This window comes from Phalaenopsis equestris, unplaced genomic scaffold (assembly GCF_001263595.1).
Source record: "Phalaenopsis equestris unplaced genomic scaffold, ASM126359v1 Scaffold000552, whole genome shotgun sequence".
In the NCBI taxonomy this organism is placed as follows: domain Eukaryota; kingdom Viridiplantae; phylum Streptophyta; class Magnoliopsida; order Asparagales; family Orchidaceae; genus Phalaenopsis; species Phalaenopsis equestris.
In genome coordinates this window covers 3,513,568-3,538,782 of record NW_018164992.1, presented here as the reverse complement: position 1 = coordinate 3,538,782, position 25,215 = coordinate 3,513,568, and the positions used below count along the sequence as shown (strand labels likewise).

General features: G+C 37.8%; 1 protein-coding gene across 2 annotated transcripts in view; it reads right to left on the bottom strand.

Moving 5' to 3' along the window:
• LOC110029237 (cell differentiation protein RCD1 homolog) overlaps nt 1-25,215 on the bottom strand; it is a 76,658-nt gene that overhangs the window by 47,147 nt on the left and 4,296 nt on the right. The window contains exons 2-4 of one of the 2 annotated variants that reach the window (XM_020731432.1): nt 10,921-10,992; nt 6,708-6,797; nt 5,772-5,814 (exon numbers count right to left, since the gene is read on the bottom strand). In XM_020731432.1, the coding sequence (XP_020587091.1) occupies nt 5,772-5,814; nt 6,708-6,797; nt 10,921-10,992 (205 nt within the window). The remainder of the gene's footprint in view (nt 1-5,771; nt 5,815-6,707; nt 6,798-10,920; nt 10,993-25,215) is intronic. The other variant, XM_020731433.1, reaches the window with a different exon arrangement.

Sequence of the window (25,215 nt, the reverse complement as noted above, 5' to 3'; positions counted from 1 at the left end):
TATTTTCACTAGTTATCACGAATTTATAAGTCGGGCTCTTACTATCAAGAGTTTTTTTGGGTATAGCCCAAGATGTAATCAACCAAAGGAACATGTTCATTTGATAGATGCTCTTGATCTCGAAACAAAATATATACATTTTGGTTTTTTAGTTATATGGGTTGCTTATGTAGTAAACTTTCTCTTGAATATGAGGTTGGAAGTGTCTTGATCCGAGCTTGTTTGAACATACATCCTTTGGTCTATCGCACGAAGATGACCATACATAAGTTTTCCATGATCTTTCTAATTTAATTTGTTCGCCTGGTGTATTATTTTCTCCTTTTTCGAGTTTCCTCTTTCTCTGAATCGTTTCGATGGTTCAAGAAAGGATTATTTGAAAAAGAATATTTTAGGACAACAATCAAACGAGCTGGCGACTCTAAATTTTAAAAATAACCAGAATAATCTTCTTCGTCATAAGATCCTAAAAGAGACAATGATCAAGGAAAAATAAGATGCCACAATTAAGAGCATGTATAATCTTGCTAAAATAGACAAGATTGAATTAAGGTAAAATAAGAACATCCGTTAAAGGTAGTGTAGGTGTAACATTAATGGTACTAGAATTAAGAACATTAGAGTTAGATCCATTTGCTAAGATGCAGAAAAAAGATGTTTATGAAAGGTGAAAAAATTTTGAAATACCGATTATGTGATTTGTGGCACCATAATCAATGACCCATTATGTGAAACAGAAAAAAATACAAGTGTCATTCTTACGGAAATTGGATGAATTTAGCATAATCTACGGAAATTGTGAACGACTGACTTTGAGAATCGTAATTAGTTGTGCCCATGTAAATTGATTGTGATCAAAATCCCTTCCGATTCTTTTTTAGCAACTTCTAGCACGTTTTCTTTGTATGACCAAGCTCATGGTAGCAGTATCACATGTCACGCCTCAACTGACACCCCTTAAGGGTCGGCCGAGGTTTAACAGAGGTGGACAAATCGACTAGATTAAATTTTCACCAACACTAATCCTGACTTGCAGCATCAGGACCCAGTGAACGATAAACTAGTCTAACTAAATCATAGTAAACATACTTTATAAATTTCATTTCATAATTCATTCATATTCACATATACTTGTAAGCGTGAAAATTATATTTATTAGAACAGTTATATCTATACAAAGGTGCTAAATCTAATACAAATAAAAATCTCACCTAAGAGAATCTACAAGCTCCCAAAACTATAAAAGCAAATATTGTACATGTCACATCTAACTAATCGTCTCGGTTCTCTCTACCCCTTTCTATAAGTCATGTGGAATGAGCAATAATGAATTCAATGAAATAATCAAGATTAAAATAAGATTTTATATACGAAAGAGAGACAACATGCATGCTCGTATGTTTGTACATATCTACACAATAGTCCTAACATGCTAGAATTATATAACACGTGTAAAAGAAAAGCAGGTAGTGTAAAAAAATCATGACTATCATATAAAACATATATGTCATTCATTCATGTGTAGTCATTAACAAGTAATCATAAGCATGTTCATAAGAATCATAAATGTATTTATAACAATCATTTGTAAATGTATAGGTCTCAACTATTTCTATATCCTATCATATCATGGGTCGTCACTCTACCCCAAATGTCATATTCATTATTAAAAAAGATTGAGTCCCTCCAGCATAACAATTATTAATAGACCCCTGGTACCAACTATTTCCTACATTCTATCACAGTCAAATCACAATGGTTCCCATAATTTCATCGCCGCAACCACCAGGAGTAGGGAATACCACATTCATGCATAGTGCACTTGCAAGCACTCATGTAATAGTCTACTCATAACATTACCTATGATATTTAAATTATCATTCTTTCATTAAGCATTCATCAAAGCATTTCAAATATCATGCATGAATTATAACAAAGGAACACCTGCAAGCAATGATTTCATATGCACAATCATCTGTATCATAGCATAGCATCACATATATCGTAAGAGAAGCCAGCTTACATCCATACATTCAATGCAGATATCCATTCACAATATGCAAAAAATTCTAAATGCATCAATATCAAACGTGAAATCAGAAGAAATCTATAAATAATTATTTTTTTCTTAAGTTAGCACGAGATTATTTTATCTGACTAGACAAAACAGCCCTACGACGAGTTCCCACAAGCTCTTCTCGAGCTCGTTGTCATATAAAAAACCTGAAAATTTGTAGACATCGTAGGAATTCATAAAATTTGAGCTCATATAATGATTTACCTCAAAATTTAACTTATTTGTCAAAACATATCTCAAACGGGCTTCTCAGCATAAATCTGTCCTCCAGATATTTTTCTTCCTTCTTGATCCTATCACCTCAATCGTCACTTCCCCTTCCTAAAATCGTGCTAATATCTCTTACAAAAGCTCAAAAACCAAATTCGATGCTTCCGACTCAAGTTGGACACTTCCAACTCAAATTGGTCCCTTGCTAAGACTATTGGAAAAGAATAATGCACAAAATCAATAGAAAAAAGAAAAACAATGTCTAGAATCTCGCTAAAGTGAGTTTTGTACATTTCGTTTTCCCACCGAATCCCTAAACAGTAGCTTGTGCCATTCGAGAGTCGCGGGTCGGCTAGTTTGCGACTCTGCTATAGGAGCCAATCACATATCTCACGGTAAGGAGGAATCGAGAGAAGTGGCATTTAAATCACCTCCCCCCTACTCTCAGCTGTCTGATCCCATCAAGCCATCGCATGCACAACTGTGTGTGGTTGTGTCGATTGGCTACAGTGCATATGAGGGATTACGGAAGGATTAATTAAGGTTTAATTAAGATAGTTATACTTGTAACTTTAGAGTTTTTAGACCTCCCAAACCATAAAAAATTAATATATAGTGTTTTATATCAAATTGAACTCTTTAATGTGTAAAATTTTATAAAATTACTTCAGTCAAATACTGAGAGGAGTGAAATTTAAAGTGCTTTTAAAATTTGTTAAACTTTACTTTGTTTCTCAAATTTTGGGTGTTACAACACACTATCCTCGAGCCTTGATGATGTGGGTCGTACCTACTGCAGGAGTCCCGAACCAGACCACTAGGACTCTTGCAGCGGGAATTTTGGATTGGCAAGCTTCTTCCTTCCTCTAGATTGGATGTCCGGTTGAAGCAAGCACCTCTAGGAGCTAGCCGACACTACTTCTCACGGGATTTGCACTGAACTAATGTGGGAGTGAATGCTTTGTTACCCTAGGTATATACATGTTTTCGTCGTGACTAAGCTAGTTTTTTTGTGTATTTTTGTTCAGAAAAGCTTTCGGCTTCCGGTGTTTCTTTGTTAAGGTTGTATACAAAGGCGAGAAGATGCTCCGACTGTAACTCACCCGAGTTGGTGGCCGTCTCCCAAGACTTAAATGGTGCTTCGACTGCTTGGTTTGATCCCGTGGGGACATTTATTCTCGATTTTCCTTCTCCCGTAACCTTTCTTTTGCCTTTGCCCTCACGGATTTGTTGTCGCCAGTGAATAACAACCCCTTTACTATTTTTCTTGCAGCCTGCAATTCCCTGCCACCTCCTTTCCCCTCCCCTTACCTTCCCAACCTTCCTTACAACCGCACCAACCTGCCGCTACCCTTTTCAAACTCCCTCACAGCCACCTAACCTGTTGTCTAGCCTTCAAACATCCCTGCAACCCCGATTTCCCTTGCTTTCACCACCTTTCCACCTCCCTTCATGCTTTCCCACTGCTGTTCAACCGCAGGTTAACTTTCCCCTAGTTGTCGCTCAACCCCTCAACAACCCATAAATCTCAATTTCCCCCTCCTTGAACCGCAGCCACCACTTTTTAACCTTGCCCTAGTGGGGTATTTGTCTTTGTGTAGCTTTTCCTATTTCAGTTGATTTTTTTGTGACCGTCTATTTGACTTTCAACAATAATATCAGTCTCATTGTGGTTTGGGTTGACCCTGGTATCACTTGATTTCTGGAATTTGGAATTTCACTTCCATAATTATCCAAATACTGAGGTTTTTTTTATGTTTGTATTTTTTTGGCTAGCAAGAGCACTAGTTTGTACGAATAAAGAGAATTTGTAATAGTACATAGCACACTAATATAGGCTTTCCTCAGAGTGGTAACACCAGTGTCAGATAGGATCTGTGATTTAACACCTTCATATTGAGAATTGAGGCTAGCTAGAACACTCATAAATCATATTAACCATTTATTCTTTGAGCCTACTTAATCTAAACATTAGTATTAAAGGTCAATAGTGCATTCAATTCTTCATAAACACACTTAAAGTATATATGATATGTGTTAAACAATAGACCTTGTTGTTCAGCTCGATAGAACTCATTGCATACATCAAAGATTTGAGAAATATTTTCTCTCCCAGAAAATACAAATGCCACTTCCTCCATCGCATCTTTAACACAATCATAATGAGCAATATGACATGATTGATCAAGTTCGATAGAGTTTCGTATTTATATCAACAATTAGGCATCAAATCTCTTCCACTCATAAAAATTTGAATCAGTCGTAGCTGGGGAAATGTCAATGAGAATATGCTCCTTCCAAAAACTTCTCGAGTAGAGCCTCTCAACTTTTTTTTAATAAGAATAATTAACGGTCATCTGTAATTTTAACCTTTGATGAAACCAAACTTGTCACATGTTTTTATTCCACAGTCCCATATATTTAAGGAGACGAATCAATGCCGAAAGGAACGAGGTAGAGGAAGGCCAGAAACTAACGATACCAAGCTGTATAAGTCAACCAACTCCACGAACAGTGAGGCCGACAAGGCCAAAAAAATCGAACGGAGTAGCCGAAGACATCGACTTAAGCAGACAAAACCGAACAAAGCTGATCAGGATGAAGCCAAAGCAGACCGTAGCAGAATGACGCAAACAACGCTGATAAATGCAGACCAAACAGACAAAGACAATGACGCAGATGAAGCCTAACAATGCACAATGCCCTAATCCTGTCGCAAGATGAAGGCGATGTAGATAGAGCCAACGAGTGATTCAGACGAGACAGACAAGCCATCCAGACGCAAGATTCAGATGACACAGACGCACACGACGCCAACAAATGAATGAGCCATCCAGACGAGGAAGACGAATGATCCAGACACGTGATTTAGCCGACGCAGACGATGTCGGTGAATGATTCCAACGACTCGGATGATTCTCTGATACCATGTGACTGGAAAAAATCCTTCCTTTTTATTCCTTAGTTGAAAACATATATGAAATATTTATATACACCACCATCTCTACAAATTAGAAATATTTCTAATATAAAAAAGAATTTATAATTAGATCACCTCTAATTAAATATCTAATATTAAGCTTTCTAATATACAATCATTAAATTTAATACTTCAAATAACAAATATGATCTCCTACTTTCTATCCTATTCTTCCTCAAATGATGTGATTGTATCTTGACGGAGAACACATGATGGTCCTCCGTCATCTTAGAAGCTGCATCTATTGTCTTACATGATTCTATAATTTTTCCTTGATCCTTATACACCATCTGAGAGCTCTAGATTGGTATCATCCATGTCCTTTAAGACATCAATGCAATTCATGAATAAAAATCAACCTAGATAGAATATTCAGAAATAAGCTTCTATGCATGCATGGAATTAAACAAAAAAATTTGACTCGCTACAAAAGATAAATGAAAGAGTTTTGCGCCTAAACCAAAATCTAAAAACAATACAATCACCAGAAGTAGCACAGAATACCTTGAAGGAAAGGAATTCTTGTTTCTGAATGAGAGGCTACACACTGCGAGGCAAAGCAAACAGAGGAAATTATCAATATCAGTAGCTGATGTGCCTCGCTATCTTGTTTGCAAGCTATTTTATGAAAAAAAATTCATTAAGACATAATCAATTAAATAAAAAACACCGAAAAAGCATGCTATGAAATAAAAGCATGGAGTGAAATCCAACAAAACCCAAACAAAATGACTAAAAAATAGAGCATTTTGTCAAAATAATAATTTTTTTGGATTTTGATGCTTTTGATTGTATTCCATGAGAAAAGAATCGTAATTTTACAATAAAACACTCTCTAAATGTAATGTCGGTGATTTTTAGAGTATATTTTATAATTATTTCACATGTTGAAGTTTGGCTTCTTACCAGGCCAAGCACAAGCTCTTAAGAAAATTAATAAACATAGTGATCCCAACTGCTTTTAATCAACATTCTAAACCTTTGATGTTCCTTTTATGAGATGAAAATAAAGACTCAATAAGGTTGATAGCAACACTTAATCAGAAATTGCTTATAAGCAATTGGCAGAATTCTACAAAATACTAAGAACATTGAAAGAAGAAATGATATTTTCAGAAATTATAAATCATGTTCTTTTTTGCATTTCTTAACATCAAACTCATATGAATCAAAACCAGGTAAACATGACCGATGAAGAATTGAGTGAAATAAGCAAATGCATTTTTAATTAAAAAAAAAAAAAGAAAATAGAAGGAAGAAAACAATCACATAAGCATAAAAAAGAGAGACGCTCGAGCAAAATAAATATATCAATTGTCAGAAAGGAGCAGCGATAATCAATTTTAATGGATGGCCCAAAGTATTAAAACATGACACAAATCAACACAGCATGTTCATCACACAAAATAGCACAGAATGGTGATAGAGTAACAAGTAAACCTGAAAAAGAGCAAGCACGTTGCAAACACGAACCGCTGAAGCTGTTTCTAGAACAGGTGGTGAAAGATATCGGTATATCGAAACTATTTCCTGCAAGTAATAGAAGTGAACTTTGAAAGTCAGAATAGTCGGATGATATGTAATCATGTTTCAGCAAAACAAAGAAATGACCATTTCCTTGTGAGAGATTTTTTGTAATGTCAAAAACAATGCGGGAATAATGTAAACAAATGAATCTCCCATTATAACAGGTCAACCTATTTAACAAGAATATGATAAGCATTGGTTCAGGTTGAGGCCAAGAAAATGTTTTAATTATAGAATGTATAAAATGAAGTAGTCTAGACCACGATATATGATTCACGTGACCAAATTAAATGTGATGACAATGGTGGGAGAAAATGCAATTTGTAAGAAATGAATTTAGAAGGTCCAATTTTCATGAAAAGAATGTTCATTTGTCACCAACTTAATTAAATGGATTGTCTCGTGACATGGGAGCTACTTGCTACAGTGCAGTGCCTATTCAGCGATATGCCGCAATCCCGCAATCATGTGGGCTTCCGTTTTCCTGCCTAGGCCAAACCGGTCCAGGTTTTTTCGTTATGGTGGAGTCGACTAGCTATCCTTGGTCATTCCTCACTATTCTATTATTATATATTTGCTTTTCTAATATTCTAGGTTTTGTTATTGGCGTGAGTTTGTTTAAGACAGTCATCGGCATCCGTTTTCACTCTTTGAGGGTTATATATTAGGGATGGGTGGTGTTCCGACTGTATCTCTCACCCGATGTGTTGATTATCTTCCTTATCTCTTTCTGCATTCTCCCTGCCTCGCTCTCAGCCGCCCTCCCTTGTTGCAGTCGCATATTGTTGTTTTCCTTGCAATTAAGCCACTGGTCCACGCTGCTGACTGGAAAACAGCCATTTCCTGTTATTTTTTGTTGTTCCGGCCTCCCAGCCATCTGTTCCTCTCATTCCAACTTGTCAGGACGGTCTTCGACATCCATTTTCAACCTTTGAGGGTTATATCTGAGAAATTGAGTGGTGCTCCAACTGTATCTCTCACCCGATGTGTTGATTATTTTCCCTCTCTTTCTACATCCTCCTCGAGTCACTCTCGGCCGCCCTCCCTTGCTGCAGTTGCATATTGTTGTTTTCCCTGCAATTACTCAATTCAAGCCACCAGTACACACTGCCGACTGGAAAACAACCATTTCCTATTATTTTCTGTTGTTCAAGCCTCCCATCCATCTGCTCCTCTCATTCCAAATCGTTTTCGTTGTCGTAATTCCTCCCCTTCCTTGCTGCCATTCTCTTTCATTGTTGTCGCAGTCCAGAATAGCACTTCTCCTGTTGTTTGGCCACCATCCAGTCTCTCGTCCTTGCTATCACCGCCCAGGACAGCCCACCTTCTCGTTGTTCCGACGGTTTTTTTTTTCTTAACCTCTTCTTGATTGTCACCATTACCGCCTTGCTGTCGTCCTACCTTCCAACCCATCCACTGACCTTTGCTACCTCTCCAGAGGTTCAAACCCTCGTAGATCACCCACCGCCAACCCCGAGGTCCACCCTAATTTAAGTTAGTGTTGTCATTTGTCGTGATTTCAAATTTTCATGTGCCATGTTGCTGTTATTTTCTATTTCAGTTGGTTGTTTGTAGCTTTCCATTTGAATTTCAGTTGTAATATTATTGTTTCGCTGTTATTTAGTTTAACTCCAGTGTCATTTGTTATCAGAGCTAGTCTAACCCTAGAGCTAATAGTGTTGGGATTGAAGCATGTGATTGAAGATAGAGACAAAGGCGGAGACAGAGGGCTCGAGGGAAGAAGAGAATCCAATGGCATAGCGTATGGCTCTCGCAAAGCACACATTGAGGAGTAAGGCGTTCGTGGGAGTTTAAGGCTTTAGAGAAGCCCGGTCTCAAAGAGTAGTGAGGTTAGAATTATTCTTTTATCTTGAAATTTTAATTGAAAATTTAAAAGTGAGAAATGGTTATATATATAAGATTAATTTAAACATAATAATAATCATAAAAGAAATTAATAGTTAAGTCATATATTTTAATAAAAATTATAAGATTAATAAATAAATTTAAGGAATTTCAAATCATGATTGAAATGATATAATTAATAAAGGGTAACTAAGCATAATTAAAACAGGAGAAAGTAACTATTTTCCTGTCAAGTAAATTAAAATAAATAATTTATAGTATTAAGATAAAATAAAGAATTAAATAAGCTTTCATGTTTAAAAGAACAATTACAAAGAAATTTAGATACAATAATAAAAATAATGATAATAATAATAAATTACTTTCAATGAGATTATAATTTGACACAATTGATGGTTATTGCATAATAATAGTTATTGTACCAATACATGCAGATGAAAAAAATTTATTAGTATTGATGTAACTTAATTGATACAGTTTTTAGATGATACTCCTGTAACGATTGTATATATAAAGATTTAGATATGTAATTGATATAATAAAACATATAGAATGCCTTAAATCATCAAAACCATTTTAAAAAACTAAACCATCAAATGCTTCATGTTGATTTATTAGATGTTTGATTAATATGCATTTTATCTTTCTTTTCATTGTTCTACAGTAATTTTAAAATATGAGTATTCATTGGCTGTTGTAGCTTATTTTGTTTTAAATTTATATTTCATGTTTAATCGTTTAATTAGAAAATGAGTATTAGAGAAGAATATTTATAGAAGACGTGGACAACTTGAACTAAGGTAAATTTAAATATTTTAATTTATTTTTATTTTTAATAGTGGTTATTTCATTTATTCTTGTATTATTATATATTAGTTATGGAAAATGAAAATTTTAAAAAAAATGATTATCAATGTTTGACAATTATTCCTGTCTTGGAAAATTTCATACCCCATGCCAAGTCATGACCGGCGGAAACGAACTTACATAGAAAACATAGTGATAGCCAAAAATTCAAGCTCTATATAAATATGAATGAGAGAAAGTGAATAAAGAGAAATAAGAATGTTATCATTAATAGTATCAGGACCAATAATAACAACATTTGTTTGGGTGGTGGGGGTTGTATCTCACGTTCGAATAACAGATAAAGGCAAAATTTTCCCATCTTAGACCCTGTTTCGGTAATTATCCCACCCAATAGGATAGGCGGGCTATGCAAACCCCTAATTTTAAAATTTTTTTTAATTACAATTAGGGTAGTAGTTTATGTATAAATATAAATGTGTCAACATATTTATTATTATTATCGCTTTGCTTGGATTCTATAACATTAGAGATTATTTCTCTGAATCCCTTCAAGGGAGAGTTGTATCATTTTCCTATTCAAGTGTTATGCTTGTAGTTTGATAAGTAATAGATGTTGGATCTTCCTCGACATCTATATCTTATCGAAAATGCTGCCAGGTGGTGTTCCCTGCAGTCCTCCCTGCTGTACAGCAGCTAGTCCATATTCCCATCTCCAATCCTCGATGCTTTCTTCATATTCCTCTCTTCTCCTCATTCTACAGCATTCCTAATGCAAGAATCAATCTTCCTACACCTTCAGCAAACCCTAGAACATATTGAAGTAGCAATTGAGCTTCCTTCAATCTAAGGAGAATTTTCATGTCAATTTTATGAAACAACAACAAGCCTTCATCCCACTAAGTGGCAGCTACATGAATCCTTTTCCTTCATTGAGATCTATTGAGTTTCATAGTTTCATTTAATTCTAATAGATTAAGATCATTTTTTATACAATATGCCCAAGTATTTTTAGGTTAATCTCTGCCTTTCTTAACATAAGTCAAAATTAAAACTACTCTCCTAACTGAATCATCAGATGGTCGATGTTTAATATGACCAAACCATCTAAGATGACTCTCTAATCTTGTCAAACATATAAGACAAATGATTTAAGTCAATAATAACATGTATTTTCACTACCATTCCAAAATAAGGTGAACTCAATTTATTATTTGTAGTTTTAAATATAAAATCTCACAGTTCTACTCATGGATGATGCAAACAATGCCCAAAACATAATCTATAAACTCATAATCATTGAATCGAACTTGAACTTAAATAAGCAAGTGGAATCAAGAGATTCATGAAGCCAAAAGACAGTTTAAGATGTTAACCTAATGATAAAAACATTATAATTGGATGCATGTTTCTGATTTAGAGTATAACCAAAAAAGATATTACTCGAACAAACCTCCAAAAGTTTTCCAATTGTGCCAAAAGAATTCCACAATAATGGAGCTAGATCTTGAAATATCTCTCTTCTCTGAATAAACAAGAATAAGCATACATGCATTTTGAAGATCTTCAATTGAAATTATGCTAAAATGATGAATAAATTAGAAATTAAGAAATGCAGGCTCATGCATACATGTAAAACAATATATCCTATGCTAAAAAATGTTAAGAAATCAACCAAAAGATTACAAAATAAGACTAAAGTCAAAAGAAGCGAATCTCCAATAGTAAGCTGAAGCAATAACACAAGAAATGAAAAAGCACCAGTTATGAGGGTTTTGACAGGAATGCAAGAGGGAAGACCAATTATTTGAAGGAAAATATATTGAATGAATATATGTAAACTAAATCAAGTCTAAATTATTATAAGGAATATTTTATTGAATTTTAGTTTTTCAAGCTGACTAGCAAGCAAGAGTAGTTTTCTTGTACATGCCATGTTCTTGCTTACAAGCAAGAAAACTTGTAAAGGTGAGTGTCGATAAAAAATTTGTTTATGAAGTGACAAAGGCACCTCATTTTATTCATTTGGTAATTGTGATGTTATAGTGTACTATTGGGTAGGGAGAAAAAGTACAGCCAATCACACAATGATAAACAGGTACTCTCAAATTTTTACCCATGCTTTCGCATGTTCCCCTACAAATCAAGCTCTTGATATGTCACATTTTTTATAGATATAGCTGTTGCAAAGATACCAAAAAAATCTTATAACAGTCTTGCATCAGTGCATTTGTCGTGTGATTTCCATAGTTCATGAGCCGGGGAGCTATGAAAAAAGATGGAAGTTTTAGATTTGCAACTTAAAATTTCAGGATCCATCAAACTGAGGCAACTTCATAACTTTCTCCTCTTACTTACCCTTACGATGCCAACACGATGCCATGATCCTTGTTGAGGTAAGATGTAGTAGAATAGAAAGAGAATTATAATAAATATTAAATGATTAACAGATAGAAAGCATAGAGATGAGTGTACAATCTTGCTCTAAGAGCTTGATAACCATCGAGATCTAACTCAGCTTTAGTCTAACATCCCTATCTTTTTCCATATGGATATAAAGTTGAGAACATAAGATAAATATCCTGTTTAAGAGATAAATAGATCCTTTAAGAGGTTTATCTGTGTGTGTTCCTAACTTAATATAAAGTTTAAGGAGAATATGATGAAGAGGAATACAGGTCCTGCACAAGGGATAAGTGTTTTTGTGGTCCTTTGTAAGGCTTATTTTTCTGTGTGGTCCTTTTTAAGGCTTATATAACATACAGGTTATCTCTGTGTTCCTATCTTCTTCCAAAAGGATATAAACGCTAGAGATAACAAAAGGAATAGGAATATTTTGATTAGGGCAAAAGTAGGTCCTTCACAAGGGTTGTATGCATGTGAGTGATACTTAATAAGGGTTATCTATGTGTTTGTGGTTTCCTATGTTTATCCATAATGACAAAAATTTTAGAAAGGGCATGAGGATGAATAGTATGAGTTATCCTATCCTTCTTTCATAACTATATAAAGTTTAAAAAGAATTTGACGAAGATAAATGTACGAGTGTTAAACACGACAATTTGATACTTCACTAAGAAACCAATGTTGCCAATTACAAACTTCAAAACCTGTTGAGAAATTAGGGCGAAGAAAAACAAGAACGACACAAATCCAGAAGAACACAGAGATTTAACGAGGTTCAACAAAGCTGCCTGCATCCTCGGGAGCAGAGCGGCAACCTCTTTTTCAATATTCAGAAAAGAGTACAAAATACAAGATTCAGCCCTCTCAAAGACCTAAAATTACAAACAGGTCTATTTATAATCCTAGAGTAAATCCTACAGTACAATATGTAATTACCAAATTACCCCTGTACCGTATAGCGAGACTTTGATCCAACACCCTCAACCCATATAACGTAACTTCTCGATTTGGACAGATTCTTCCGCTTCGCTCCGCTTCGTTCCAGCATTTTTCTCTATATGGTATATGAGTCATACCATAACAAATCTCCACCTTGGCGAATCTTGGCGAATATCCAAGAAAAGATATCTGGGAGTTACACTTGCACCAATGTGGGTTGGGCCACCATGCTTCTGTTGCGCCCACACTGATCTCAACCCACTAAATTAAAAGAGACACACCTCTTTAATTCCAAGAGATTCCAAATTATGATATTATGAGTCATACCTAACAATTCTCCACCTTGGCGAATATCCAGCCCTTTAGGAGAAAATCTCCACCTTGCGAATATCTAATCCCTTATGAGAAAAATCTCCACCTTGCGAACATTCTGCCTTTTAGGAGAAAATCTACACCTTACGAATATACAACCCCTTAGGAGAAATATCTCCACCTTGCGAACATCCAACCCCTTAGGAGAAAATCTCCACCTTGCAAATATCCAGTCCCTTCAGAGAAAATCTCCACCTTGCGGATATCCAGCCCCTTAGGAGAAATATATCATGGAGTTTCTTATGCACAAATGTGGGTTGAAGCACTTTTCCTGTTCGCACCAGCACCTCGGCTAAACTGTTGTCCCATGAGCGAAACCCTTCGCGAAATAACTCCGCAAAACCACTGTTCGCAAATAATCACGCCTGCTCGCTCTCCAGCACCCTACCGAACTCCACCTGTCGCAATTCCTCCTGCGACAAACTTGTAAACTCCGCTGGTCGAACACCACAAAACTCCTCTGTTCGCAAACGCTCTTGTTCGCGGTAACTGCACACGAACTCCTGTTCGCTAACTCCACCTCGCCTAATGCCGCGAAGGTTCATGAACTGCCGTGCCTCGAAGTCCCGACGCCGTCTCTACCGCGAACTCCCGGAAGCATAACTCGTCGAACTGCCGCAGCCTTTTATCCGAACTGCTCCGCATCTGTTTGTTCCCGCGAGCCCGTATGCCTTGCGAATAATCCGCAAAATTTTATATTTTTCTGCGCTGTAGCTAAGATTTTTTTTCTCCAGCCAAGGAAATTCAGAAAATACTTCCAAATTTTCTTGTTTGCAAGATTCCTTGTTGAGTCATAAATTGTACTTTGATTTTGCTACAAATCTTTTTAAATAATCCCCCTGATGAAATATTAGGCAAAGGAAAAGATTCCTTAATTAAGTTTCCAAGAAAAAGGAAGTTTTCATTAATTAAGTTTTCAAGAAAAAAGAAATTTCCCTTAATTAAGTTTCCAAGAAAAAGGAATTTCCCTTAATTAGGTTTCTAAGAAAAAGGATTTTCCCTTAATTAAATTTTTCTTAATTAAACTTTTCCAGAAATTTTTTTTATTAACTTCCTAGAAGATCTCCTAAAAAAGCTCCGCCTCCGCTTTTCAAAAAAACTCATTTTTCCTTCCAAAAAAGCTTTGTTTTCCTTCTCAAATTCCAGCAGCAAAAGGAAACAAAGGAAATAGCGATCCTTCCAATCCAATCGAGCAGCCTCCAAAGGAAAAGGATCGAACCAGCAAAGGAAACAAATGGGAAGATTCCTTCCAATTTTTCCAAGAGAACCTTCCTTTCACGAATGCGCCGAACCTTCCTTTGCAAAACTTCCTTCCTTTTTAGATCCACGCATAGAAGGAAAGATTCCTTTCCTCCCTTCCGCCCAGCAGCCTTCTGCAAGAACCTTGCCGCCGCCAGTCGCGACTTCTTGCAATTTGTGAATTCTCCTGCTATATCGAAGCTGCGAACTAGCAAACTCTCCTGTTGTACCGCGAACTCGCGAACTCTTCTTCTTCTACTGCTGCTGTACCGATCCCCGTCCTTCCAGCGTCGAGCCGTCCGAACCGCACTGTCGCCCAATTCCCCGAAGCCGATCGCACACCAAGACCTTCTGCCTAACCGCAGTGAAGCCCCCTTCGCGAACTGCTCTGCGGAACTGCCGCAGAGCCCTCCTTCGCGGACGATCTGCTTCCTCGGCGGATGATCTTCCCTGCGCGCCACCGAAATTTTTCTTTTCTGCCCTCGAACTTGACTCTGATACCACTTGTTGAGACCACTTGTTGAGAAATTAGTAGGGCGAAGAAAAATAATAACGACACAAATCCAGAAGAACACAAAGATTTAACGAGGTTCGACAAAGCTGCCTACATCCTCGGGAGCAGAGCGGCAACCTCTTTTTCAATATTCAGAAAAGAGTACAAAAAACAAGATTCAGCTCTCTCAAAGACCTAGAATTACAAACAGGTCTATTTATAATCTTAGAGTAAACCCTACAGTACAATATGTAATTACCAAATTACACATGTACCGTATAGCGGGGCGTTGATCCAACACCCTCAACGTAACTTCTCGATTTAGACAGATTCTTCCGCTTCACTTCGCTCTGCTCCGCTTCGTTCCAGCATTTGTCTCTATATGGTATATGAGTCTATATGAGTCATACCATTAACAAATCTCCATCTTGGTGAATATCCAGCCCCTTAGGAGAAAAGATACCTGGGAGTTACACCTGCACCAATGTGGGTTGGGCCACCATGCTTCTGCTGCGCCCACACTGATCTCAACCCACTAAATTAAAAGAGACACTCATCTTTAATTCCAAGAGACTCCAAATTATGGTATTATGAGCCATACCTAACAAAACCTAACTTTGATATCTTTGATTTTTCTCTCTTTTTTTATTTTTTACTAACTTAAGAAGAGAATTGATTCAATCATTTAGACTGATTCTTCTTAAAGGTATGCATAAAATATTTCTTAAGTTTATGTTCTTTTTTAATTGATTATTAATTTGTAATCATTTTTTCTTGTTAATATTTTGCGTAAAATGCCAAAATCATTTCATCATTATGATTTGTACAAATTTTATTGAATTGTTTATTATTCTGTCATGTTCCCCATAATATGAGTGCCTCTGTTAGTTGACGTGAAAGCTTAGTTAGTGCTTCACAGTATAAAGCAAAAAAAAAAACTTTTCAGTGTGCCTCATTGGCAAGTTGTTCCTATTTTACACACTAGTGCAGATATACCAATATTTCCTTGAACGTGGAATTTTTATTATGGATTGATATGAAACTGTCCTAGCATACAAATTAGGTTGTAATAGCGATGTTGGTGTTGCTAATTTTTTTAATTTTTTTAATATAAGTAAATATGTTGTTTTCTATGTTAGTGTTTGGTTGAATAAAACCAGCGTCCCCCATTTTCCTTCTAAGGTTGCATCCGATGGCAAAAGTGCTCCGGCAGTTACTCGTACCGAGGTGACGTGTATCTTCCCCTTTTTCTGCTTGCTGCCCACGCTCCTGCATCCCCTCTCCCTACAGCCAGTTATTTCCCCAGCACTTCTCTGCTTCCAACCGTCAACCCTCCTGTTCTTCCGGTGTCCTACCATCCTTCCAGCCAACCCTCTCTACTCCCTTCCTATAAGACCAAGCCGTACCCCCCACATGCAACTTTCTCTCCCGTTACCACCCCCAAACAGACCAACCTCCCCCCGCCATCAGTCGTAAACCAAATCCCTCTGCTGCGCAATTCATCCCCATGCCTCACCTGTTGTTTCCACCTCCCCTCTCACATCTCCAACTGCCTTCCCAGCCCACAATCCATCCATGACTGCAGCCAACCCCTCCTAGCTCCCTGACAGTCACCCCAACGTTTCCCTTGCCTCCCAATTGCTGCTAAAACCAACTTCAAACCACCTGTTGTTTCCACCACCTCCTAATAGCATATCTACCTGCTGGCCAGCCACCACCCACCCTCTTCATCGTCGCCCTAAGACGTCTTTTTATGTTTGTTATTGTTTGTTTCCTATTTTGAAGAGTTGGCTTTGTAACCTATTGAAGTTTTAGCAAAAATACATGCATCTCTAGTGTGGTTTGGGTTAATTTCGGTATCATTTAGTATTAAAGTTTGCCTAATCCAAATCTTATCCTATGGTTTCCTTCCATCGGCCCCTACCCAAAGCCACCACGATCTAAAATTCTCTCTCCTATTCTTGAATCATAGCCAAACTTTGAACTAATCCTAATTTTCTCTCGTTTTTTTTCAGAATCAGCAACCCTAAATCATTTTTTACACCCTCTTCACCTCCCAACTCTAAACTCTAACCATGTCACTAAGGTGATGCATGCCCGAACCTACTCAAGAAGAGATATAGGGAGAGATTCTTTCGACTTGGGCGGTGGCTTACAAACATTGAGGATGAAACCCAGGAAGAACTTACCCTCAATGGTGACAGGGAAAGTTGTAGGGGTGAAAGAGACTAGAATATCAACCTCTTCCATAGAGAGGATTTCAGTGATGAAGAAGACAAGCCACGACACTTTAGAATCCAGTATCATAAGAGGCCGAGAGAGTAGGTCACATATGGAGGACACAGGGAATTCGAAATAAAGGTGAATCTACGAGTTCGATAGAGGTATGGATTCTGACGACTTAATCGGATGGCTACAGTCAGTTGAGAAAAACTTTGAGTATAAAGATGAGTCAAAAGATAAAAGGGTGAAACTAGCGGCCATCAAATTGAGAAAAAGTGTCTTTGTGGTGGAAAAACTTGCAAAGGCAGAGGTAGAGAGACGACAGTGACAATATTACCAAATGAAAGAAGATTACCTCCTCATTACCGACGGAATGTATTTCTGAGACTCCACCACCAACAACAGAGAGATCTATCAGTGAAAGAGTTCACAGCCGAGTTTGACCAGTTGCAGATGAAGTGTGAGTTGGTCGACCTAGAGGAACATACCATAACTCGTTATCTGGGGAGCCAGAAGCCCGCTTACCAACAATGTTGTGTAATTGCAGCCTTATTGATCACTAAGAGATCCATACATTAGCCCTGAAGGTGGAGAGACAGTAGAAATAGAGCAGGCAACCACCACCAGTCAGGCAACCACTTGCAGTTGGAGAGACCAGCAGGAGCACTCCTCAAAGAGTTGAGAAAACTGGTTTAGATAAGGACAAAGCCCCCAAGTGAAAAGAAGCTCAAGAAGAGTAGCACGTGCACTGCAGTTCCAGTCCAAAAATGCTTTAGATCCATGAATTTGGGCACATCGGCTCCAGCTGCCCAAAAAGTCAAGTCGTATTTTTTTTACCGAGCACGATGTCGTGGAGGAGGTTAGCGACGAGGAGATGAATCAGGAACATAGTGAGGTGTATCATCTTCCACTGGATAAGGGAGAGAAGCATGTGGTTTGGTGAGTCCTAAAAAGTAAAGATACGAAGGATCCGTAGTTGTTTCACCAAAATATATTCTACACTCGTTGCACTGTGAACAAAAAATTATATAGTCTCATTATTGATGAAGAGAACAACAAGAACATGGTTTCTACGCGGATGGGCCTCATGACTCAAATGCATGCTCAGCTGTATTCTCTAATGTGGTTGAAGAGAAAAAATAGAGTCAACATTGACCGAATGTGTCAAGTAAAGTTTCCAATTGAAAGCCAACTAAGAGATAAGTTGCAGTGCAACTTGTGGTTGGATGCTTGCCACCTTTTTTTTTTGGGTAGACCGTGGAAATTTAACCGTAGGACTCTGCACGATGGATTGAGAAACACACACTCCATCACCAAAGAGGGGAAGCACGTCATCCTTTTTTCTTCTGTGGAGCCCGAGAATAGGTGTCCTTGCTAGCAGAGCTGCGTCGGTGGGACAAATTTTGGTGACGACAATAGAACGGCGACACCGATTTCAGACATGGAACGGTCACAACAGAGCATTTCAGGACATCACGATCGATACATTACCGCTATAGCCACCACCATCCGGAGCGATTCTGACTATCATCACTTCAGATCAAGGAGAGCAAATGGGCTACTTTGGGAGAATGTAAAAGTATATGTGTGACAAACAGACCCAAATCAAATCAGTAGTGAGCTCTCAGAAGATTGGACCGATATGGATATTTGATCGCAGGTGGGAAAAAATCCTCAGGTGCTTTAAAAAACGATGTAGTAGCCAGTCGGATCCAGGTGCTTCTGACCGGAGTAGAAAATCCAGCAACTCAGGGAGACTACATTGCTTCGGCTATGTCTAATATAGTGACCTCGACACCGTACTACAAGCAACCAAATCCTTCGACAAATGAAGTCAAAGCTCCCCAATCACAGAAGACTGACGCGGGGGTTGGAGCCTCAACCAGCCAAACTAGCTCAGCAGAGAGGCTCAACCGAACCTGACCCTGCTTAGGGTTGAGGCTATTGCCCAGGGGGAGGGGTCCTTCCTCCTACTTATCCTTTATTATAAGTATGTTTTTAGTGTTTGGGTTTACTTTTTGGTTGAGATTTCTACTTTGATAAGCTCCGACATGCCCCTTTTCCCTTCTAGGGATATATCTGACGACAAGTTAACACTCCGATTGTAACTCATACTGAGGTGGTGTGTATCTTCCCCTTTTTTCTGTTTACTGCCCACTATTCCTGCATCCCCTCTCCTTGTCGTCAGATATTTGCCCCACACTTTCCCGCTTCCAGCTATCAACCCTCTTGTTTTTCCGGTGTCTTGCCATCCTTCCAACCAACCATCTCTACTACCTTCCCATCAACCCAACTGCACCCCCCCCCCATCCACACCCCCCTCTCCTGTTACCACCCCCAAACATACCAACCTCCCCCTGTCATTAGTCGTAAACCCAACCCCCTTGTTGTTGCAATTCATCTCCACGCCTCACTAGTTATTGATACCTCCCATCCCATAACGCCAGCTACCCTCATAGCCCTCCAATCCATCCAAGGCTGTCGCCAACCCCTCGCAGCCCCTTGACAGGCATCCCAACATTTCCCTTGCCTTCCACTTGCTACCAAAACCACCTTCCTGCTGCCACCACCACCTCCAACCAACATATCTACCTGATGGTCAGCCACCACCTCCATCCAAGGCTACTGCCAACTCCTCCCAACCCCCTGACAGGCACCCCAACATTCACTTGCTATCAAAACCACCTTCCTTCTGTCACCACCACCTCCAACCAACATATCTACCTGCTGGCCAGCCACCACCCACCACCTTCTTCTTCACCCTAGGATGTCTTTTTTATGTTTGTTATCGATTATTTTTATTTTGAAGAGTCATCGATGTAACCTATTACAGTTTCAACAATAATACTTACATCTCTATTGTGGTTAGGGTTAATTCCGGTACAATAAATATATTGAGTTTTTTTTGGATAGGTATATGTATATATGTGTTGACCTTCTCATTCATGCATCTTATTTTCTCATGCACCTCGACGAATGTGCAATCATGATTTATGTCTCATTGATTTGCATGCAGGACCTATGTAATATAGGTGCTCCCCGATCAATTTTGATATTTCATACATGTTTACTCAATCCATTTTGCAAACAAAGAATAATTTAGCAATCTCAGTGATAATCGAAATAATTTAAGCCTAATTTGAGCATCTCACGTTTGATTTCCATTTTTATCGTGCTTGATCAAATTGATTGAGAAAGTTTTTTTTTAAGAAATCGCGATGGTCTGGATACATCTATGTTATCAATCATACGAAAGAATCCATAATTGTTTGAATTTGATTGTGGTAGGAGCATTTTGAGTTTAATTCATATGGCGTTGTGTCCTTTGTGCACCACCTTCATCACATTAGATCAATTTAGTTTTGGCGTACATATGGAGGTCAATGCTTTGATTCATCAAGAGTTACTGAGAAATGAGAGATATTTTATTATGGTTAACATTAAAGAGATTAATATAATATTTATAGTTGTTTGGTCTTATCATTGGATTGGAGTTTGATAAATTATCATACAAGAAAAAATTTGAGAATATGAGCAAAAGCAGTAGGCTTCTTGATAACAAATCAGAAGAGAATAAGGATTTCAAGAGTACAAACATGGATAATTATTTGTGAAATCCTATCTTAAAGATGGCATCTTTCTTAGGCATGACAAAAATAGTGTTATTTTTATTAAGTTTTATTTGAAATGAAAAATTATTTTGGATGCATATAAAGTAGGCAGTCATGGGAGAGGATATCGAGAAGACTAAAGAGTAAATGTAGCACAGTATAAAACCCCCATCTTGAAATGTCTCAGCCCACTGTATTATAAATATATTGGTCATATCATTATAGTACTGGGCATAAAAAGCCATTCCAATGTTGGAGAATAAATATACAAAATATCTTCATGATCAAGCAACAAGGATGTTGAGTTGAAAAAGCAATGAAGTGGTCAGGAGCATAAATATTTATTATTTTTTATGAATGAACATGTAAATATTAAAAAAATTATCTTATTTTAACTATTCGATAGAGCTGATAGGGATTTTCATAAATCGGTTGTATATATTCCTCATTTTATTCCATTTAGAGTTATTAAAAAAAATCACCACCAAATGTTCTAAGGAAAAAGCAAGAAAGGGGGCTTAAGAAAAAGCAATTACAAGTCAAACTATGCCCTCCTTTGAAGGGTTGAGTTCACTATTTTTTATTTTATAAGAGTTGAATAATACCTAGCTTAGGTTGAAAAATAACCAGTTAAAACTGAAGCAAAAATTAGATGCTCTGACCTTTATTTAATTCTTGTTAACAGAATAAAAGATAAAGAAGTATAGTGATAAACTTTTTGTGGACTCAATCACTCATTAAGTTGAGGTCAAGAATGAGATGCATAAAGAGAAATTGATGCAAGAGAAAGAGATTAAGGTGGAAGAGGTAGAAGACCAATCAATTATTACTGTATGCTTATATAAGTAGAAAAAGAAAGTAAGAAAATAATAACAGCAACTACAAAGCCATAATCCCACTACGTGGGGTTGGCTACATGAATCCATTTTCTCCATTGCGTCCTAATTAGAGTCATAATTTCATTTAGTTATAATAAATTAAGATCCTTCTTTAGACAATAAACCCAAGTCTTCTTAAGTCTACATCTGCCTTTCTTAACATATGTCGAATCTTAAACATCTACTCTCCTAATCGGATCATCAGATGGTCGACGTTTAATGTGACCAAACAATCGAAGACGAGTCTCTCTAATTTTGTCTGTTACTGAAGATAATAATCTACCTCTTATTATTATACATGGGTTGAATTATAGAAGACCAAAGAATAAGAAGTGTTTGTTGACCTCATTTTCAGTGAGGTCTTAGTTTTTTTTTCCTCCTAGAACAAAGGATCTAGCTTTAGAAGTTTCTTATTGACCATCCTAGTGGACTAGTAATGGAGCTCACCTCTCGTAGGACTTCAAACCGCTTCTTGACTCATTTTTGTGAAGACCTCGCATGAGTGATCCCAAACACTCAATTTTAGTTGCAAGGGTTAAGAACCAACATGTAGATAGCCCAAAAATGAGTTCCCACAGAATTTAAGAGGTCGTAAGTAAACCATTTGTGTCTCGAACACTCGTGAATTCCACAACTTGCGCATTCATTGCACCACGCACGATGTTAACTTGAATTGGCCTGACCATCGGCGAACTCGTCTGAACAACCCCGGATGACGAAACGGACCATGCATATGCGTTCGGAACGTCGACTTTATCTAGAAAAGACACTCATATTGCTATGGTTACACACTTGCACAAACGGCACGAAAATCGATGCACTTGAATATTTAATTAGGGGGTGCGAATTTGGGTTCAACTCGGGCTAGACATGGGCTAAAAACAAGCTAAAATAGTTTCAATCTTCAAAATTTCAAATTTTAAAGGCTATTTAATCTCATCTTAATTGGGAGTTATTTTCAATTGAGCCGGCTGCATCAATGGAATTCATTCAATTCCCCGCCAATGTGTCGCATAACGTCTCTCTGGAATTCCCGATATACAAAAATCGCATCTCCCCCTTTCTAGGCTCGGGGCTCCTCATTTGACTCCTTTCTTTCACGACGAGATTCGGTTCCTCTCCTCGGCGCCGAGTCTCGACCGCTCAATCCAACAAGCCTCTTCCTCCTCACGCTCAATCCCGCACCCCTCCTCCTTCATAGACCGAAATCCTCGTCTCACCTTCCACCTAGCCCGCCTCTCAGCACCGAAATCCCACACGCCCTTTTCTCCTCACGACGAAGCCGCTCTCCTTTTCCTCGCTCGATATCGAAGCTCCACTCGGCACCGAAACCCCTAGCCACTAGCCTAGTAAACCTTCATCCCTCTCTCGGCATCCTCCTTCGTCCCCCGCTCCTCCTCTACAACCCGAAACCTGCTCATCCCCGATTCTTCTTCTCATTTGTTCGCCCTGCCTCCTCTTTCCTCATGCTGAAAAGGACTGAAACAATCTTCTCCCCTCTACACCGAGAACTCCACCCCCTTTGCACCGATCCAGCACTCATTCTTCCACTGGCCTATAGTAAACCCGCAAGCTTTCCCTTCCTCACACCAATCTCTAGCCAGCGAACTGCACTCCAACGAGGTCCTCTCTCCGGCGAACCTCAACAGCGTAACCCCTTCCCTTTCCTCTTCCTCATTTTCCTTTTTTACACATATTTAGGCTTCTGACACCTTGAAAAAAAAAATATAAAAGAAAAATTTACATACATACTATTCAATTCTTGTGTATTTAAATGCATAAGTTGCGGATTTTGGATTTTTAAATGCCCAAGCTTTCAGGTTTTCTTTTATACAAATGAATTTTTATGTATTCACATGCATATATCTCAGATTTATTTGTCTACATGCCTATGTTTTTTATAGATTTGCATAAATATGATTAGAGTGGTATGTGTTTAGATAGTTAAACTTTCGTACAATTAAACTCTCATTTGCTTACATGCCCAGGCATTCAAATAACCAAACTTACACACAATGGAATTCTTATGGCACACGATTCTAATGCATTTACTTGCTTAACACAAGGTTTCCACTTGCATATATATATATACACCCTCCAGTTCTTATGAGTTTACATCTCACATTTGGAACTTGAATACTTGCATGTGTGACAAAGAAATTCTTTCATTGCGTACTACATAGTGTTAGGAGAAGGTTTAAACATATCACCTACTATTTTGGAGGCATTAAGCCCATCATATGAGGGGATGTTTTAATTGTTGTTTTGGAGACATTAAACCCATCATTTGATGTTGTTTTAATCACTGTTTTGAAGGAATTAAACACATCATTTGTGGGCTATTTTAATCATTGTTTTGCAGCATTTTAGTTAGCCAATTTAAGGCAATCCATAGGGTTGTTCTTGTTCAAATTCCTCACTGTTTTGGAGTCACTTTAGGTGTCAGTTTGGGTTGATTTTGTGCACAGTTTTGGAGCCACTTTAGGTGTTGGTTTAGGTTGATTTTGTGCACTTTTTTGAAGTCACTGTAGGTGTCGTTTTGGGCTTATTTTATGCACTATTTTGAAGCCACTGTAGGTGTCGATTTGGGTTGATTTTGTGCACTGTTTTGAAGCCACTGTATGTGTCATTTTGGGCTGATTTTTTGCACTGTTTTGGAGTCATTGTAGGTGTCGGTTTGGGCTGATTTTGTGCACTGTTTTGTAGCCACTGAAGGTACCGGTTTGGGCTGATTTTGTGCACTGTTTTGGAGGCACTTTTGGTGCCGATTTGGGCTGATTTGGTGCACTATTTTGGAGAGGTTTATGTAGCCATTAAGCGGTGATTTACACACGGTTTAGAGTTGGTTTTAGGGAGCCCTTTTGCCCATTGTTTTGGGTTTCAATTGATTGTTATTTAAACATTTTTCGGCTGATTCACTTGTTCTTTTCTCCCTTCGTTTTGCTAGTTTTGGAAGTGGGTCGGTCTTCTCATTTCTTTTGTTTTATTTCCCTTATTATAAGGTTAAGTAAAAAATGAGAATTTCTGATTTAATTATTTGAAAAACACTTAGAGATATTTGATGATTAGTTGGAAAACACTTAATTGAGAGTACAACATCTTAAATCACTTCAAGCTCGTGTTAAAAGCGTAGGCTTCCTAGACTTTAGGAGACACCTTAGGTTGTAGTTCATCTGTCTAATTTTCGAATGAATGATGAAACTAGGCATTTGACCTTAATTCACCAATTAATTAAAACACTAAATATGAGGACACCAAGATGTGGCACATGTCTTCCATAATTAAATCAATTAGTGAAATTTCCATCATGACTTAACCTACAGTGAAACTCAATGCACCGGGATTTAAGCTTGAACATTACACTTAAATCCTCCTGACAATTGAGAACATTTGTTAATGCCACATATGGATCACCGGACTAGAATAAGTCTAGGGTCTAGATGGCGAGGACGATGACAATAATGCTTATGTGTGCTTAAACGAGGGATACAAAGTGAAATTATTAGAATAGTATCTTCTATCTTAAGCACCTTTAATAAGAGAGAGAAAATGACCGATTATGTTATTCGCCGACTCTTGGTGGGCTT